This window comes from Jaculus jaculus, chromosome 1 (assembly GCF_020740685.1).
Source record: "Jaculus jaculus isolate mJacJac1 chromosome 1, mJacJac1.mat.Y.cur, whole genome shotgun sequence".
In the NCBI taxonomy this organism is placed as follows: Eukaryota; Metazoa; Chordata; class Mammalia; order Rodentia; family Dipodidae; genus Jaculus; species Jaculus jaculus.
The window spans coordinates 297,149,004-297,170,010 of record NC_059102.1 but is presented as its reverse complement, the minus strand read 5'-3'; the positions used below and the strand labels follow the sequence as shown (position 1 = coordinate 297,170,010).

The following is a 21,007-nucleotide window of genomic DNA, read 5'->3' as shown; positions in this document are numbered from 1 at the left end:
GAGAGAAGCGCAGCGCCGCGCCGGGGCCCATGTGGGGAGGAGTCGGAGTCGCTGTTGCCGCCGCCGCCGCCGCCGCCTGTAGCTGCTGGAGCCGGGTGGGAGTGAGGGGGAAACGGCAGGATGAAGTTCGCCGAGCACCTCTCCGCGCACATCACTCCCGAGTGGAGGAAGCAATACATCCAGTATGAGGTAACTGGAGGCGGCCGGCCGGGGTTTGCTTGGGGAGGTATCGGAGGGGTTCCCGGCTCACGCTCGTCCTGTCCTCCGCCGCCGCTCCTGCCCGTCCCCGCGCCCGAGCGGACTTTGAACCGCGGTCGCGGGGAGCCACTGCGGCATCACCCCCCTCGGCCCCGGGGCGGCCGGCTCCCACCGGCCCGGCTGCCCTCCCCTCCCCCGCAGTCCTCTGCCGCCGGGGTAACGGATATGCGGCGGCGGCGGCGGGAGGAAGGGCATGAACCCGGGCCGGGGGGCTTGGGGAAGAGGGGTGGTGGGGAAGCCGAAGCCCGCAGATGGGGGAGTCGCGGGGTGCGAGGATCTCCCGGGGTGGCGGCGCTTCGGCAGAGCTGATCCTTCCCCCGCTCTCAACCCTGACCTCTCGTCCCCACCCTGGGAGAGCTCACCCCCTCGCCAAGGTTAGCTCTCCTTTTCTCTCTGCTCTCACCTCTCACCAAGCCATATCGCTCTTTGCAAGATCTAGCCCCTCCGGTGATTTCCTTTCATGCCACCGGAGCCACTCGGCTTCCTCCACTTGCCCACTGTTGACAAAGGCTTTGTAGCAAGATTGAAACTTGGTGAAATGGGTAATCATGTAATGCAGTGGTTATACTTTGCAAATGCATTGAACTGACAATTCTGGGTCGCTGAGACGGCCACTTGTCTTTTGTACGGCGTTTGCGTGAACTGTACAGAGTGATCACACATCTCTGGTGTTTTGGCTCTTCGGTTGTTTTGGAATGGAGAGAAGAAAATTATTTAAAATTTTTAGGTTTTCTGCTAAGTTTCTGTTAAGGAGAAAATGACTGTATTGCAAACACAGTATCTTATACCTATGTATCACAGAAGTCATGATCCCTCTTTCCTTCTAATTTCTGTGATAACAGTTCCTGGAGGGTATTTAATAGATAGTGATAAGGAAACTCACACCAGTATAGGGAAAAGTAAAGATAATGAAGCCACTTATGTATTTACAGGGTAGGATACCTAGCCCTCTTTAAGTATCATAATGGGTAGCTCAGTAGCTCACAGTTCAGCTCCTGGATAGGGACTTATCTGTAACGGATAGGAATTCATATCTATGGTATGTACAGAAACAAAGAGTATAAAATCAATATGAACCCACACTCACTAGCTAGATTTTATGAATTACACTGTTTTAGGCCTCTAACTTTTATACAGATTTAGTGATTAGATGTTTAGAGGAACCAGCAATGTGTTCATTTATTTATGTAAATAAATAGTAATAATTCAATTGTAATAATTAAAGATTGGGAAAGGATATGGGTAGGTTAAACAGAATAGTGAAGATTTTAAGATAAATTTACTTGCAGCATACAGTGTGAAGTGTCAGAAACGAATGACCTGTCATTATTAGTACTTTCTTGTCACTTGATTTTCTTGTAGTGTTTTGTGGGCAACATTTTGTCAGAAAAGGTTTTAACATTGCAGCCTGTAGCGCTGTTGATTTATTGTTTCTAATAACATTCAGTCAGTTTTAAAACCTTGGCAAGAGTCCAGGTGATGGGTTTTATTGAGAGAAGGCTCTTGGTTTTTCATGTCTAGTAGCAGTTTTCAGCACCACTGCCAGTTCTTCCTAGAGGATAGGACTGGAGCACGTATACTGTGTGGACTGTTAGCTTTGGTAGAAGTCACAGTGGCTGGAGTTATGCTCTGATTCATGTTAAGTATTTCAACATTTGACCATTTCCTCGATTTAGGAATATGTAGGGCTGGAAGGGGAAGCTTAAGATTTAGTTTGAAAATGCAATTAACTCTTGATTTGTAATGTCAGCTTTGTGGCTGGAATAACCACAGTGTCTGGGACTCTTCAATTTACATAGTCCATTTGGTAATGATTTCTAAATGGTTACTCTAGTTTGGTCACAGAGGGACAAAATTCCTGTGCTTCTAAGTGACTGTGTTATCTTTCTCAGTCCAATTATGCACTGGTTTTGGAAAAATCCACTCATTGTGGACAATTACAATGTGATTCTACAGATTCCTACTGTGCAGCTCTCGTTAGTGGATGCACTCATTGTTTGATAGGCAAAATGAAGGTTGGAAGCATTAAAGAATTTTGTATAGGGTTGTGTATTATTTCTTTTTATTTATTTATTTATTTATTTATTTATTTATTTATTTTCACAATTTTTATTAACATTTTCCATAATTATAAAAAATATCCCATGGTAGTACCCCCCCTGCACTTTCCCCTTTGAAATTCCATTCTTCATCATATTACCTCCCCATCTGGTTGTGTATTATTTCTAAAGAGTTAGTGCTATTCCTTTAAAAACAATGCAGAAGTATGAGTATTTAAGGTTCAGAAATGCTAACCATTTAAAACTTCAAGGAAAAAGGATCTTTATGGGATGTTAGCCTTTGCTACAGAAAACAGCCTTCACATGATTTTGTAGTAAGTACTTTTACCTATATGAAGATGATGCATCTAAAAACAGGTAGCAGCATAGACACTTGGGTTTGGCATTCAAGTACTGGGGTGACATTTTGATGTGTTTACCCTTGGTTTCTAGCTTAAGGTGCCTTCTAGTGCTGTGAACCAATCTGGTTTTTATATCACTTTCCTATATTAATTATCATTTGAATTAGGCAGATTTAGATATAGTTTTCATGTAACAGTTAATTATATGTAATATTATCTATATGTGGTGGCATCATCTAGTTCTTCTATATGTTAGCTGTGAGACCCGGGGACAATGTTTTTGCTCTTCTAGCATGCTTTTCTCTTTCATAAAGAAAATGAAAATAGGACCAGAGCTCTTCAAGGTTCAGTCTGGTTAATGTTCTTGGATTAGTTTTACTGGCTTTTATTTCTTATATTGTCAGAATTATTGAAAGTAGCATATCACTATCCTTAAAATGATTGATTTTTAATTTACAAAGAAATTATGGGGTTCATGGATTCAGTATTCACAGGTAGAGTAAGCATAAAAACGAGAGAGGAGAGTAACATGGAGAAACCGTATAAAGGAAACCTATTTTTGTGAATAGTTTTTACCAAGAGTAATCACAAAGGAGCAGAGACTATTCTTGTTTCCAATAATCTGACTATAAATCTCAGCATAAGAAAATAGAACATTAAGAAGTGTTTATAAGGATACTTGATTTAGAATCAGTGGTTATATTTTTAGTGCTTTACAGAAAGATATTCAAAAGTATTTAGACCAGTTTCATCTAAATGGACTAGTATGATCATGTTAATATTTTACAGAATATTATCAAAAGAAGCAAAAATATTTGGTGCTGTTGATTGCTGACTTGTGTCCCCCTTCCTCACCCCACCCCCTGGGTCTTGTTTGCTTGGTTTCTCAGGGGCCAAGAATGACTTTCCAGAGTATAGTGTAGTTGTATAAAATACTAAAAAATTGCAGTCTCCAAATTATAGGACTTTAAGAATTGAAAGGGAATTTAAAGATTATTTTGACCCAGGCCCAGAAAGCCAAGCGCCACATGTTCTCTCATATGTGGATCCTAGCTACAGATGATTGGGCTTCTGCGTGAGAATGAAAATACTTAGTAGCAGAGGCCAGTAAGGTAAAAAGGAGACATAAAGGGTAGAGAAAGGAAGGGAGGAGGATACTTAATAGGTTGATATTGTATATATGTAATTACAATGATTGTAATGGGGAGGTAGTATGATGGAGAATGGAATTTCAAATGGGAAAGGGTGGGGGTGGGGAGGGAGGGAATTACCATGGGATATATTTTATAATCATGGAAAATGTTAATAAAAATTAAAAAAAAATAAAAATAAAAAATAAAAAAATTTTTAAAAAAGATTATTTTGTTTTTGGTAGGTATTTTGGTAGGTAAGGAAACTAAGACCCAGAGATGTTAAGCCACAAACGTGTTGGCAGGCACGTGTGTACATGCATACATGTGCCCACACACACATACACATGCCCACACACATGAGGCTAGTCTTGAGCACTGTATTAAGCATGGGGAATCAGGTCACACACTTCCTCATTCTGGGGTTTAAGGTTGTTAATCTTTATGTAGGGTAGAGAACCAACTTGATCATCATTTCCAAGCTCATAACCTTATAGACACTAAAGACTCGTCCAACTGTAAATTTCTGTGCCTTGTTATAGTTTATTTTATTTATTTTGTTTGTTTTTTGAGCTAGGGTCTCAGTCTGGTCCAGGCTGACCTGGAATTAACTGAGATCTCAGGCTAGCCTTGAACTCACGATGATCTTCCTCCTCTGTCTCCTGATTGCTGAGATTAAAGACATGCACCACGATGCCTGGCAGTTCATTTCATTTTATTTTATGAAGAGGGTGGGCTTTAAAGTATTCTTTTGAAATCATCTTAACATATTTTCAAAAGAAATTTTTTGAAGTAGGGTCTCTCTTACCCAGGCTGACCTGGAACTCTACTCTGTAGCCCATGCTGGCGTTGGTCTCAGCAGTCCCTCTACCTCAGCTTCCTGAGCGCTGGGAGTAAAGGTGTGAGCTTCCATGCCTGGTTTATTTTCAAATTTTTTTGAAGAGATTTTAATCTGTAAATGGGAAGGTAGCCCAGTGAAGCCTTTTCAGTGCTGGGGATTGAACACAGGACCTTGGGCATGCTTTGGCAAGTATTCCACCATTGAACTGTATCACCAGCCATGAGACTTGTTTATTTAACTTAAATAAATAAGAAGTAATGATCATGGATTAATTTTTGTTGCAGGGTCTGGGAAGGAGAGGTGCTATATATCCTGCCCTTCCCTTATTTTCAAGTATATAGAAACATTGCCATAACGTTGATATTATTTTCATTTATAGAACAAAATCTCCCCGGAGAACGCTTGGGTTGCAGGCTTCAATTCCTCAAAGATTTTGTGTTGATTAGTTGTGGTTAACTTGCCTTGCTGGAACTTGTTTGAAATTTCCAGTTTGGCCACCCGATGGGGCACAAACCACACTTTTTCTTTACTGAACATGTGCAAATGAAAGCACTGTGGTATATTTAAGATACTACTTGTAAATGATTGCTAGTGAGATGTACATTTATAAATGTGACTTAAATACTCTGGTTTCTCTTCAGATTGCATGAATCTTTTGCCTTTTATAAATGTGACTTAAGTAAGTGAATACAGATAGAGGCAGGAAGCTCTAATTGTTCTTCATTATCTTTGTAAAGTTTGTTATGGTGAACATCTTGTAAGATTATACTTGTCTATCTGTCCCTGAGGTTGGTTTTGGATCAGCTTTTGGGTGAAGGCCCAGATCATAAGTACCTAAGAGTCTAATTTGACCTGGGGTGACCATGGAAAATTAGTCCTGGCTTCAGATTCATTCCTAACCTGGAAAACATTTGAGACTGATTGAGTTATGCTAGCTAGAGGTTCCAGGTATATTTCAATAATAGGCTCCACACCAATTTCTCCCCCCTCCCAGGCCCTTAAGGAAGATAGTATTGAAGTTGTTAATTCCATTAATTTTTATGTATATGAAATGGGAGAAATAAAATTAGTGATATTTGATAAATGGATTGTTATAACACTTACTAAGGAGGCCATGCACAGGTTTTCTTTTTCTTTTTAATATTTATTTTTATTCATTAGAGACAGAGAGTGTGAATGGGCATTGCAGGGCCTCTAGTCAATGCAGACGAACTCCAGACACATGTGCCACCATGAGCATGTGGCTTACATGGGACCTGGAGAATTGAACCCGGGTCCTTAAGCTTAACAGGCATGCACCTTAACTCCTAAGCCATCTCTCCAGTCCCATTCACAAGCTTTCTGAGGGAAACAGGATTATGATGGTTTCTTCACCTGCTTATTCACTTTGAGTAGATGATAGTTAATGTAATGGTGCCTAGGTAAATATACTCTGCATAAGTATTACATAGCTTTAATTAAATAATGCTTATAAAGTGGATATAACTTAAAAAGGTTCCTGTGGACATGCGGTAATGCTAACAGTACCAGCACAAGTGAACAGCACAATGATGGAGCTGGCAAGACTACTTCTAGAAGTAGTTTTAGCTCAGTTACAGATAGAACAGTAACACTGTTCTTACAAAACGTTCACTGAAATTTTTCAAGATCGTTAAGATAATTGTCTGAAGTAAAGTTTCTCATCTAATACCATCCACAGTATGATTGATATATGCCTTTTTAAGGTCTGTTTTTCAGTTTATATTCATTATAACTAAGTTCAAAATTAACTGAGTCCTGAACTTTGAGCCAGACCTTTGGAATACTATGATAAATTATTAGGTCAAGTATTCATAAATGAAAGGTAGCAGCATACAGTTATCTCTTACTTATTGAAGAGGACTTGTAGTATTATAAAGACTTTAGGTCAGAAATAAGGAGATGTAAGTCCTAAAATACAGTCTGTTACTGAGTCTTCACAAGAATCAGTGAACACATTTTTATTTTATTTTTAATTCTTTGTTTTTTTGAGGTAGGGTCTCACTGTAGCCCAGGCTGGCCTAGAATTCACTCATGGCGAACCTCCTACCTCTGCCTCCCGAGTGCTGGGACTAAAGGCGTGCACCACCACACCTGGCTATTTTATTTTATTTTATTTTTTGGAAGATTGAAGGATTAGAATACATTCACATAAGGAAGTGGAAAGTATTTCTTTTTCTTTGTTAAACATGTATCCCAGGCTGGCTTCAGCTTATAGCAGAGGATAACTTTGGACTTCTGACCCTAAACCTCTACCTCCTGAATGCTGGGATTGTAGGCATGTGCCATCACGTTTGCACAGTGTTGGGGATTTAATCCAAGGCTTTGTGCATGCTGGGCAAGCTGTCTACCAATTTATCCACATTCCTAGCCTCAGACAGTGGGACATTTTTAAGATTATTGTGTGAGTTACTTATCTGGGTAAAATTGGTAAAGTGGTAATCTTCAGAGTCACCTGTGTGCTTTATGAGGAATTTTTATACCTTAGAGCAGTGGTTCTTAAGCCTTTTCATTTCAGACACTTAAAATTTAAAATTATTGTGGATTGGCTGGGCATGGTGGTATACACCTTTAATCCCAGAATTTGGGAGCCAGAGGTAGGAGGATTACCATGAGTTCAAGGCCAGCCTGTGTGACTACAGAGTGAGTTCCAGGTCAGGCTGGGCTAGAAGTGAGGTCCTACTTCGAAAAGAAAGAAAAATTATTGAGGATTCCAATGTTTACTAGAAATTAAAATTGAAGAATATTTAAAACACAAGAATATACAAACATACTTTAACTAGCCATTAGAGAGACATAGCCTTACATTCTGTGCAGTATCTGGAAAAATGCATTGTATACTTGGAAAAGAAGCAAGAAAACAGCAAATGAATTGCATCGTTATGAAAATAGTTTTGATCTCTAGGGTTCCCTGAAAGGGTTTTGGTGATCCCAAAGGGGTCCTGGATCCTACTTCCACTGTTACTTCCTTCCTTCCCTCTGCCGCCCTCCCAGGTGTCTTACTCTAGCTCAAGCTGACCTGGAATTCACTATGTAGTTACAGGGTGGACTCGAACTTATGGCAGCCCTTCTACCTCTGCTTCTCAAGTGCTGGGATTAAAGGCATTTGCTACCATGCCAGGCTATAGTTGCTTCCTTTGAGCACAGAAAGTTTGGAGATGATAAAAGAACAGAACAAAAAACTCTCTAGTCTTTTGAACCACATGGAAGATAAAGGAATTTGTAGGGTGAGAGTTTTCTGGTGCCCCTACACAGTGAAGGACAATGAGGAAAGAAAGTTGGCCCCTGAATTTCTTCTGATCCTTCCACTGTCCTTTGATATCAGAAGTGTGGTCAACTTGTCGTAGGAAGGGAATAATCAGTCACTGGGCACTTTAGAACCAGGGATTAACTGCTTTATATTATGCTATCTCATTCAGTCTTCACAACAGTTTTGCAAGGTAGATATTATCTTCATTTTACTTGAGGAGGTAACCTAGGTTAAAGAAATTAGTTTGTTCAAAGCTATCCACCTAAGAAAAAGTACAGCTAGAATTTGAAATCAAATCTGTAATGCTGTGGCACTTTGGCTTTTGTACAGGAATTATAAGTAGCAACAGTAGTGGTAATACATTAGCAGCTTATTATTTTTGAGAGCTTACCATGTCACATACTGTGGTAAATACTTTAAAAACATTTCTCCTTATAGCAGCCTGTTTAAATAGTTTGTCATCACTACTTCATTTGAGGAAACTGAATTGTAGAGCCATTAATTAGTTACATGTTTCTTCTAATTGTAGGAAGCAGAAGTAAGACTGTAAGAACCCATGCTCTTTTAAAAAAATATTTTATTTTTATTTATTTATTAGAGACAGTGAGAGGGGAAGAGAGCGAAAAAGATAGGAGAGAAGGGCACCCCAGGGCCTCTAGCCACTGCACACAAACTCCAGATGCATGTGCCACTATGTGCTTCTGGTTTATGTGGAACTTGGAGACTTGAACCTGGGTCCTTAGGTTTCACAGGCATGTGCCTTAACCACTAAGCCATCTCTCCAGCCCCAAGCTCTGTTTTTTTTTTTTTTTTTTAATGTTTACTTATTTATTTGAGAGAGAGAGAAGGAGAGAAAAGAGGCAGATATTGAGAAAGCATAGGTGCACTAGGGCTTTCTGACACTGCAAATGAATTGCAGATGCACATACACCACTTTGTGCATCTGGCTTTACATGGGTACTCAGGAATCCAACCTGGACTGTCAGATTTTGCAGGCAAACATTTTTAACTACTGAGCCATCTCCCTAGCTCAGAACTCATGCTCTTTAATTCCTGTATCATACAGTTTTATGATGAAGAAATCTATGTGTACATATTTTAGGCCTGTTCCGACTTTTCTTGAGTACTACTGACCTGTTCTGTAGCACCTGTTCTATACATGGTGAAGTAATGGCTGGTCTTTTCAGGCATAGGATTCATCTCTGTTAATTTGTATTTCCCTCAAGATTATCATTGTATTAATTGTGAATTAAGAGAAGATGTTATGAAGCTAAGTATAAAGAAAAGGTAATGAGGTATAGTAGTAAGCATAAAAAGAGGAAGTTGTCATAGCTGTTGATAACCTCACTGGACCTGGAGTTCACCAATTTAGCCAGACTAGCTAGGCAGCAAGCTTTAGGAATCCCAGCACTGAGATTTTAGACATGTGGGGCCATGCCTGGCTCTTATACATGTTCTAGAGTTTGAAGTCAGGACCTCATGTTTGTTCATCTAATACTTTAACTGAGCCACCTCCCTAAGCCCTAGCTGCTGATACCTCATTTGTGACATTTGGCTTCTAGAACCACTGTCATGAGATGTTAGATCTGTAAGGAACTTTTTGTTTATTTAGCCAATTCCCTTTTGTTTAAGTTGGAAATGGGGGTCAGAGAGGTTAAGTGATGAAGATCACTTGACTTGGTTAGTGACTGAGCTAACAACAGCCACCCTGATTTATTTATTGCTTGTTTTTTTCAAAGTGAGGTCTCACTCTACCCCCAATCTGACCTGGAATTCACTCTACTGTCCCAGGCTGGCCTAGAACTCACAGTAATACTCCTACCTCTGTTTCCAGTGTGCCACCATGCTTGATTTCTTCCTTTTTTTTTTTTTTTTTTTTTTTTTTGCGGTTTTTCGAGGTAGGGTCTTACTCTAGCCCAGGCTGACCTGGGATTCACTATGGAGTCTCAGGGTGGCCTCAAATTCATGGTGACCCTCCTACCTCTGCCTCCCGAGTGCTGGGATTAAAGGCATGAGCCACCACGCCCGGCTTGCTTGATTTCCTTTATTTTATATTTTTAAGTATTTATTTAGGGCTGGAGAGATGGCTCAGCAGTTAAGGCACTTGCCTGCCAAGCTTAACAACCTGAATTTGATTTCTCTAGTACCCATGTAAAGCCAGATGCACAAAGTGGTGCATGCATCTGGAGTTCATTTGTAGCTGTTAGAGGCCCTGGTCTGCCCATTTTCTCTTTCTCTTTGTTTCTCTTCTGCTTGCAAATATTTACTTATTTGCAAGGAGAAAGTGAGTGGGCACACCAGGGCCTCTTGCTGTTGCAGACTAACTCCAGATACATGTGTCTGTTTGTGCATCTGCCCAATTTATGTGTGTACTGGGGAATCAAACCCAGGGTGTTAGACTTTGCTTGCAAAGCACCTTAACCTCTAATCCATCTCTCCAACGCTCCTTTTATTTATTTATTTGTTTGAGTGTGTATTTGAGAGAGGGAAAGAAAGAGGCAGAGGGAGAGAGAGAAAGAGAAATAGAAAGAAAGAAAGAATATGAGCATACCAGGGCTTCCTGCCACTGCAAATGAATTCCAGATGCATGCACCACCTTGTACATCTCGTTTACATGGTACTGGGGAATCAAACTTGGGTCCTTAGGCTTCATAGGCAAATGCCTTAAATGCTAAGCCATCTCTCCAGCCCCTTTTTATTATTTATTTATTGGCTTTTCAAGGTAGGGTTTCACTCTAGCCCAGGCTGGCCAGAAATTCACTATGTAGTCTCAGGGTGGCTTTGAACTCATGATAGTCCTCCTGCCTCTCCCTCTCAAGTGCTGGGATTAAAGGCATGTGCCACCATGCATGGCATTTGTTTGAGTTTTTAGCGGATAGTTAATTTTAGTTCTTTTCAGTTTTCTAGTGAAAACTTAGTATTTATTCTTAAAATTAGTTTGAAAGCTGGGTGTGGTGGTGCATACCTTTATTATCAGCTCTTGGGAGGGAGGCAAAAGTAGGAGGATCACTGTGAGTTTGAGGCTAGCCTGAGATTACACAATGAATTCCAGGTCAGCCTGGGAAGAGCAAGACCCTATCTCCAAAACAAAATGAAAAGTTAGAGTTTTTTTTTTTTGTTGTTGTTTGTTTGTTTTGTTTTTGGAGGTGGGGCCTCACTCTAGCTCAGGCTGACCCAGGATTTACTGTGAGTCTCAGAGTGGCTTCAAACTCATGGCGATCCTTATCCTTCTACCTCTGCCTCACCAAGTGCTGAGATTAAAGGTGTGCACCACCATGCCTGGCCAAGTTAGAGTTTTAAAAGACCTTTTCAACCCCTTTGTTTCACAGCTAAGTGAATTAAGGGCATACAGGTGGAGACATGTGATGAAAGTCTTAGAGCTGTTTTCCAGCCGAACCCACTATAGGAGTATTGGCTTTCTGCATACTGCTACACCTTGCTGAGGTTTATCACTGCCATGATAAACCTTCTTCTTCTTTTTTTTTTTAATTTATGAGCGAGAGAGAAGGGGTGGGGGGAGAATTGGTGTGCCAGGGCCTCCAGCCACTGCAATTGAGCTCCAGACATGTGTTACCTTGTGCACATGTATATGCTTGCATTACTGTGTGTCTGGCTTATGCGGGACCTGGGGAGTCGAACATGGGTTCTTAGACTTTGCAGGCAAGTACTTTAACTGCTAAGCTATTTCTCTAGCCCAGAAATGTTGCTTTTTTATTTTTTGCCTTAAATTTCAAGGATGGGGCTGGAGAGATGGCTTAGTAGTAAAGGTGCTTGCCTGAGAAGCCCAAGGGCCCAGATTCAATTCCCCAGAACCCATGTTCTGCACTAATACATTTATCTGGATGTACTCTATTAGATCATATTACCAACCTAAAATATTTTTACTTATTTTGAATATTTTATTTTATTTATTTGAGAGAGAGGGGAAGGGAGAGAGAAAGAGACATATAGAGAATGGGCGTGTCAGGGCCTCCAGCTGCTGCAAATGAACTCCATATGCATGTGTCATCTTGTGCATCTGGCTCATGTGGGTCCTGAGGAGTCAAACCTGGGTCCTTTGGCTTTGGAGGCAAGTGCCTTAGCCACTAAAGCCATCTCTCTAACCCTAAAATAGTGGCATTGGAGGCAAGTGCCTTAGCCACTGAGCCATCTCTCTAGCCCTAAAATATTTTTTCTATATGCTAATTAAAAGACTGAATAAATGATGAGACTCAGACATTAATGCTGTTAGTGTTTACTCATAAAATTAACCATTGCCCCATTTAGGTATGGTCACAAGTAGGAAGCCATTTTGAATGAGGAGACACGACTGAGGAATTATGATAGTGCTTGATGGGTCAGTTAGCAATGAAATGAAGACCAGAATGGTTGAGAAATGAATTGTTTGGTTGGGGAGGTACCTTGGGTAAGGTACTTGGTGTGCAAGTGTGAGGACCTGAATTTGGATTCTTACCACTTACATAAAGCTAAACAAGATAGCCCATGTCTGTAATTCCAGTGTTCCTCCAGTAAGATGGGAGTCTGAGACAGGGGAGTCTCTCGAAGCTTGTAGGCTGGCTTGCCCGGTGTACGCAGAGGTGAAACAAGAGACCCTGTCTCAAACAAGGTGGGAGGTGAGGACCTCCACCTGAGGTTGTCCTCTGACTTCCACACATGTGTCATGAAATGTACTCAAATACTTGGAGACACACACACACACACACACACACACAAATGTACATAGCAAACACACGTATGCATATATACAAAGACTTTAAAAATCATAAAATTTTAAAAAAGCATAAAATTGTCCATTCTTCTGGAACATACCTATGATTGAATCATAGCACAGGTTACATGTATTACATGAATACATCTTTCAACTCTTATAATTGAAGTTGCTAAGCCAGAGTCAGAGCAAATATGTCTAGAGAAAATTAGAAAGCAAGCCTGGCGTGGTGGCATACACGTTTAATTCCAGCACTTGGAGGCAGAGGTAGGAGGATTGCCGTGAGTTCAAGGTCACCCTGAGACTGTAGTGAATTCCAGGTCAGCCTGAGCTAGAGTGAAACCGTACCTCAGGGGGGCGGGGGGAGAGAAAATTAGAATGTGAGGTAAGCTCATTTATTCTTCATGAATGCCCTTCTTTTTAAGCAATAATAAAACAATAATGATACTAATAACCACAGCTAGTGTTTATTGGGTGCTTTGGTTTGCTTGGCACTTTACATTTAGTCCTTACCATTAAAGGTAGATTTTGTTAGGCCTGTTTTGAAAAGATGCTGAATTTTAGACTAAGGAGTTTGTCCCTGGTTGCATATCTAGAAAGTGGTAGAACCAGAAAGCAAACACAGTTGTGTATTATTTCAGAGACTGAGACCTTAACATCGTATTAGCTGGGACCATACAGGTTGCTGGAGATATAGTCAGTCAGTGAGAGCTAATCCTGGCTTTATTTAGTGTGTCATCCAAGACAATTCTTTGTCCAGTGTGTTCCAGAGAAGCTAAAATATTGGTCCTAGTATTTATGCTCTGATTATTTTAAAGAAGAATGGCCAGCTGATTTTTTCCCTAGAGAACGAAGGCATTTATATTGGAAGGATCTGTAGTGCCATTATTTGAATAGGGTGCTAGAGATTGAACATACTTAGCATTTGTTTTGTTTTTAATTTTTAAAACTTTATTTATTTTCTGTATGTGCATGCATGTGTGTGTTTATGGGTGTGCCAGGGCCTCCCTGCAAATGAACACTTTTACCACATTTTGGATGTAGCTTACATATGTGCCTTGAGAATTGTACCTAGGCTGTCAGCTTTGCAGGTAAATGCTTTTAGCTCAGCCATTTCCCCTACCTGGTATGCTTTTTGGGGCAGGGTCTTATTCTAGTCCTGGCTGACCTGGAATTCATTTCATAGCACAGGCTGGCCTAAAGAAGAAAAAAAAAGGAGCAATCTTCCTACTTTAGTCTCTGGATTAAAGGCATAAGCCAACACCCATGGCTTAGTTGAGTATATAGTTTTATCACATGTATGAAAGGGGAAAGGGCACTGGGAGCAATCTAGGCTGAAAGAGTAAAGTTGAACAATGTCTAGGTCGAAATATTAAGGCATAATGGAATCTGATTTTAGTAGGTATGTTGAACAGTCTATAGAGTGGGCTTGTTAAGGAACTGGGAGGGATTAAAGGGTAAAGGACCTGAAATACCATATCAAAAAATTTAAACATTTTCCTGGGTGTAAATTTTATTTTATTTTTAAATTATTTTTATTTATTTGGCAGAGAAAGAAGGAGGGAGGGAAGGAGGGAGAGAGAGAGAGAGAAGGAGAGAGAATGGGCACACCAGGGTCTCCAGCCACTGCAAACGAATTCCAGACGCGTGTGCCTCCCTGTACATATAGCTAACATGGGTCCTGGGGAGTAGAACCTGGGTCCTTTGGCCTTACAGGCAAATGCCTTAACTGCTAAGCCATCCCTTCAGCCTGTAAATTTTATTTTTATTTATTTATTTATTTACTTATTATTTGAGATAAGGTCTCACAACATAGCTCATGCTAGCCTCAGATTTACCACGTAACCCAGGCCAGCTTCAAACTTGCCATCCTCCTGCCAAAGGATTATGGGTATGTACTACTACTCCTGGCTCATAAAGGACTTAAAAATTATTTATTTATTTATTTGAATGCATGTGAATGTGCCAGGGTTTCTTGCTGCTGCCAATAAATACCAGACGCATGCACCACTTTTTGTGTGTCTGTGTCTGGTTTGACGTGAATACTGGGGGATTAAACCTTGGCTGGCAGGCTTTTCAAGCAGGTGCCTTTACCACTGAGCAATCCTACCAACCCCTCATGGAGAGAGACAGCAGTGCAAAGTGGTGTGTGTGTGTTTATTTTAGATCTTAGAAGATGCATTGCACAAATCAAGACCAAAGATAGGAAAACCAGAATGTATAGCTAAAGATAATTTTTTTTTTTTTTTTTTTTTCCCCAAGGTAAGGTTTTGCTCTAGCCCAGGCTGACCTGGAATTCACTATGTAGTCTCAGGGTGCCCTTGAACTCACGGCAGTCCTCCTACCTCCCAAGTGCTGGGATTAAAGGCATGTGCCACCATGCCTGAATTAAAGCTAATTTTTTTTTAATTTTTTGAGGTAGGGTCTCGCACTAGGCCAGGCTGACCTGGAATTTACTATGTAGACTCAGGGTGGCCTTGAACTCATGATAGTCCTCCTACCTCTGCCTCCCGAGTGCTGGGATTAAAGGCGTGCACCAACATGCCCAGTTTTAAGATAATTAATTTTTGTTTGTCCCTTTTCACATTTTAACATCTGAAGTCAGTATGTCTTACAATTGATGTTATGGAGCCGGGTGTGGTGGTGCACGCCTTTAATCCCAGTACTTGGGAGGCAGAGGGAGGAGGATCACTATCAGTTTGAGGCCACTCTGAGACTACAGAGTGAATTCCAGGTCAGCCTGGGCTAATGTGAGACCCTACCTCAAAACAAAACAAAAAAATAAAATAAAATTGATGTTATATCATTGTTTAGTTAGTACCCAGTGTTTCAGTCTTCATTTAGTGGCATTTTAGGTTTGGTGTTAATAAGTTTATTAGATGATACTGTGCGGCAAGCAAGCGCTGGGTGCTTCTCATCTAGCACAGTGTCTCACGTTTAGCAGCTCCTGTGTTTCTTCATGAAGTATTTCATGGGATTCTTACAGCAGGCCTGTTGATGTAGTTTTATATTTCATTTTCCAAGAAAAATAACCTCATACTTTAGTAATTGTCACACAACTAGTTTGTGGTGGAGTTATGATCATGAAGCCAGCTTAGTCCAGATTCTATCCTTTCCTCACTTTGCAGGTTTTTGATACAGTAGTTCCACTAAGGTAGGAAAAGGGTTGAAGAAGGATAGATTTGTAAGAAATTTGATAGCTAGGACTCTCAGGGCATTTACTACAGGACTAATAAATGTGAATTAAATTTGGATAAAAGGTGCCATTTGAGGTCAGCGCGTTGCTTAGGAACACCATTTCAGTGGTTGCCAAAAGACAGGATGTGTGCTTTTGTGAATTCACTGTGGCTCAAGTTCTGATTTGAATTCGGTCTTTTCAGTGACCATAGACTGATGGGACTTGACCAATAGCATATTTAAGTGATTGGCTGAATGTTGTTAAGCTCATAGGGGAGTGATGTATAAATACCTATGTGCCAAATTACTCATGTACAATGGGAAATATACCTCACATTCTAGATTAAAATAGTTTTTCCTTGTAAACATGTTGTTTCCCTGTTCTCTCTTCCATGCTATTGAGGAACAATAAATTATGAGAAGGGGATTGACTAAACATGTGATTAGGATGTCAGAGTTAATGATTCACAAGACCAAGTACAGGGTCATATTCTTGGTGTAGTATTTTTTTCCCCTACTGGATTATGCTTGGATATGCTGCCATTGTTGTTTTGAAACTACCCTTTCACTATGCTTTTAGTTTTTAATTTTAATATATTTTATTTTTTGCACATGCTTGGTGTATTCATGTCTGTGCTCTGTGGAGCCCCATATGCTTGTTGCCTGTAAGGTAACTTGGTTTCAGTTGCTGGATTATAACCTTGGGTGTCCTGCTCCATTGCTCTTCTGCCTGATCATGGTGGTGGTGGTGATTTTTGAGCTTGAGTCTCTTTATTGTTTCCAGAGCTTGCAGAGCTTGGGTGTCTGCTCCCCTGTGAGATTGGGTTGCAGATATGTGTGGCCATGTGGAACTGCTTTATGTGGAATCTGGAGATTTGAATTCAGACCCCCTTAGGCTCTCACACTTGTCCAGGAAGCATGCCTAACTTCTGAACCATCTCTCTAGCCCTTTCCTGGTGCTTTTTTAAAATATGTTTTTGTCCATTATTTATTTATTTATTTGAGAGCGACAGATACAGAGTGAAAGACAGATAGAGGGAGAGGGAGAGAATGGGCGTACCAGGGCTTCCAGCCAACGAACTCCAGACGCATATGCCCCCTTGTGCATCTAGCTAGCATGGGACCTGGGGAACCGAGCCTTGAACCGGGTTCCTTAGGCTTCACAGGCAAGCGCTTAACCACTAAGCCATCTCTCCAGCCCTTCCTGGTACTTTTAATGCTGACCACATATTCCATTCCTCCTCCTTTTTTTTTTTTTATTTTTTGGACTTTTGATTTTTCAAGGTAGGGTCTCACTCTAGCCCAGGTTGGCCTGGAATTAACTCTGTCATCTCAGGGTGGCCTTGAACTCATGGCAATCCTCCTACCTCTGCCTCCCGAGTGCTGGGATTAAATGCATGCGCCACCACGCCCGGCCCATTCCTCCTCCTTTTTATAAATATATTTTATTTATTTGAAAAAGGCAGAAAGAGAGAGAGAAAATGGATGTGCCAGGGCCTTTAGCCACTGCAAACGAACTCCAGATGCATGTGCCCCCTTGTACATCTGGCTTATATGGATCCTGAAGGGTCAAACCCAGATCCTTTGGCTCTGCAGGCAAGTGCTTTAACCGCTAAGCCATCTTTCTAGTTGTGGTGGTTTGATTCAGGTGTCCCCCATAAACTTAGGTGTTCTGAATGCTAGGTTCCCAGCTGATGGAGGTTTGGGAATTAACGCTTCCTGGAGACAGTGTATTGTTGGTGGCGGGCTTATGGATATTATAGACAGTTTCCCCATGCCAGTGTTTGGCACACTCTCCTGTTGCTGTTGTCCATCTTATATTGCCCAGGCAGTGATGTCCACCCTCTTCTCATGCCATTGTTTTCCAGGCCATCATAGAGCTTTTCCCCCTTTAGCCTGTAAGTCAAAATAAACCTCTTTTTCCCACAAACTGCTCTTGGTTGGGTGATTTCTACCAGCACTGTGAACCTGACAGCAACACTAGCCCTTCTTTTTTCTTTTTAAAGCTAATGTTAATACAATCTATATAGGCACATGACTGTTTTTGTTTTGTTGCATTGCAACTGTCTTTTTGTTTTTGTTCCTCAAGGTAGGGCTTCGCTCTAGCCCAGGCTGACCTGGAATTCACTATGTAGTCTCAGGGTGGGCTCGAACTCAAGGCGATCCTCCTACCTCTGCCTCCCGAGTGCTGGGATTAAAGGCATGAGCCATCATGCGTGGCACAAATATCTTTTGGTTTATTATGTGTTTCTTCTAGAGTCTTGCTCTAGCCCAGGCTGACCTGGAAATCATTATGTAGTCTCAGGCTGGCCTGGAACTCACAATAGTCCTCCTACCTCAGCTTCCTGAGTACCCTAGATGAAAAGTGTGCATCACCATGGCTGGTGTGTGTTCCTTTAAAAAACTTTCATCTGTGTGTGTGTGTGTACACACCAGGTCTCCTGCCACTCCAAAGTAATGCCAGACGCATAAGCCATTTTTTTGCATCCAGCTTTACTTGGGTGCTGAGGAATTGAACTTGGGCCAGCAAGCTTTGCTAGAAAGCAAGCACTTTTAGCTGCTAAGCCATCTTCCCAGCCCCCATGTGGGTTGTTTTGTAGCTTAGTTTATTATTTTCAGTGCTGAAAATCAAATAAGTGCTGAAATTCACATAATTTGAATTCTAGTTTTATTATTTATTTGTAGTAAGACCTTTATGATTCTTGGATTTTTTTTTTTTTTTTTACACAAAGCACAGTGTTAACTAAAGGCACAATGTGAGAGGTCTGGAGAGGAGCTACTCTTCCCAGCTGTGACCTTGTGCTCAACCCTGAACCCAGACCTCCTCTTCCGACTACCCCACTTCACTACCAGGAGAGAGCTGTTAGCACCAAAAAGGATGGGTTGGGTGCTCCACCTGCAGGGGGAGGGGATTGCCAGGTGGGGGTGGGTGGGTGTTGAGTACCACAAAGACAGGCCTGGGCATCCCTAGACCAACTACTGTCTCACAGAAGGCACTTCCTAAACCCCCTTCCCAACCTGTTCTTCACGAGGAGGGGAGGGGCTCAGGCTTAGAAGATAGGGACTTCCCTACCTGGGGGCCTCTTCTTTGCCCTGTCCGCCCACCTTGCTCATCCCCGTCGTGATCCACAGGGCTGCGGTTGAGAGGGGATGCTCCTGGCCCCACATCTGGCTTCCATGGGTACTAGGGAATGGAACCTGGGTCCTTTGGCTTTGCAGGCAAGTGCCTTAACCACTAAGTCATCTCTCCAGCCCAGTTCTTGGATTTTTATCTGTAGAACAGTGTAAATGACTTTCTCAGTAATTGTGGTATTGTGTGTGAAATATTTAGTCCATATGTTGTAGGCAATAACAGTGTATTATTTCCTTATCAGAATATGCCAGGTACTTGACTGCTGTAGGTAGGTTTTGTCACTGGCAGTCATTATTGAGTTCTGTGAAGCCAACACTGAGAATTGTCTCAATCGACAAATTCTCAAATTCAGCAGTATCCTGTAAAGTGCTCAGTGATAAAGGAAATGTTTTGTATCTTCATTGTCCAGAACATGGTCATTAGTCACATGTTGACTGCTTGGAATGTGGTTCATGAGACTGAGGAACAGATATTTCATTTTAGCTGATTAAAATTTTAATAGTAACATGTGGCTAATGGATATTGCCCAACTCTAAATCTTTTACTGTTTATATCCATGATAGAGACAATTTATTTCAATTTAGTTTCCTTTCATGCAGATGTAAGTCTTTTCTGTCCCTCATTGTGGCTCTCCTAGCATTTGTGGCAGCAGAAGCCAGCATTCTAGACTTGTTTGTGCCAGTGTCTGTTCACTGGCCTTGAATCACAATCTTGTTTCTAAAATGTTGGAAAATGCTTTGCTTTTTTTTTTTTTTTTGAGGGTTTTTTTTTTTTTTTTTTTTTGAGGTAAAGTCTGGCTCTAGCCCAGGCTGACCTGGAATTCACTATGTAGTCTTAGGGTAGCCTTGAACTCACAGAGTGACTCTAACTCTGTGCTGGGATTAAAGGTTGTGCCACCACGCCTGGCTGAATAATGCTTTTTTTTTGAGGTAGGGTCTCACTGTAGCACAGGCCAACATAGAATTCACTATGTAGTCTCAGGGTAGCCTCAAACTCACAGTGACCCACCTACCTCTGCCTCCCAGGTGCTGGGATTAAAGGCATGCTCCACCATGCCCGGCTTTGGATAATGCTTTAAAAAATTTTCTTTTGTTTATTTTATTTATTTATTTGAGAGTGACAGAGAGAGAAAGACGCAAATAGAGATAGAGGGAGAGAGAATGGGCACGCCAGGGCCTCCAGCCACTGCAAACGAACTCCAGACGTATGTGCCCTCTTGTGCATCTGGCTAACATGGGTTCTGGGGAATCGAGCCTTGAACCTGGGTCCTTAGGCTTCATAGGCAAGCGCTTAACCGCTCAGCCATCTCTCCAGCCCAGATAATACTGTTTAAAGATTGTCTGTACACACACACTCCAAAGCCCTCAAGATTGACTCAATGACCATTTACATTAGAATTACCGAGGCTCCTTATAAAAGTAGAAAGGCAAATATCTGGACCCCACTAAATCTATGGAAAATAAAATTTCTGGCATTTAGACACAAGCTTTTTTAAATTAAATATATTTATTTATTTGTTTTTATTGACTTCTATGATTATAAAGAATATCCCATGGTAATACCTTCCCTCCCCCCACTTCCCCCTTTGAAACTCCATTCCCCTCCCCATCTCAATCAGTCTGTTTCTTATTTTGATGTCATGATCTTTTCCTCCTGTTATGATGGTCTTGTGTAGGTAGTATCAGGCACTGTGAGGTCATGGATATCCAGGCCATTTTGTGTCTGGGGGAGCACATTGTAAGAAGTCCTACCCTTCCTTTGGCTCTTACATTCTTTCTGCCATCTTTTCTACAATAGACCCTGAGCCTTGGAAGGTGTGACATAGATATTGCAGTACTGAGCACTCTGGTCGCTTCTTTCTAGCACCATGATAGCTTCTGAGTCATCCCAAGTAGACACAAGCTTTTGATTTTTTTTTTCTATAAACTCATGAGATGATTCTGATTACTAGACTAAGTATATCTGTTCTTTTTGCATGATAATTTAATATAGTGAGAGTTGTAACTTGTTTCGATGTGCATGTGTTGCATGCATATATATGTTCTTTTATAGTTAGCATCCTTATCAGGAAGCTTATTTAATTACTAATAT

The 21,007-nt window shown here is 41.2% G+C and overlaps 1 protein-coding gene across 1 annotated transcript in view; it reads left to right on the top strand.

Annotated features, from left to right (window-relative positions):
- Positions 1-21,007, top strand: part of Xpr1 (xenotropic and polytropic retrovirus receptor 1) — a 199,099-nt gene continuing 178,092 nt past the window's right edge. The window contains exon 1 of the mRNA XM_004658737.3: positions 1-189. Coding sequence (XP_004658794.1) covers positions 121-189 — 69 coding nt within the window. The 5' untranslated portion in view covers positions 1-120. The remainder of the gene's footprint in view (positions 190-21,007) is intronic.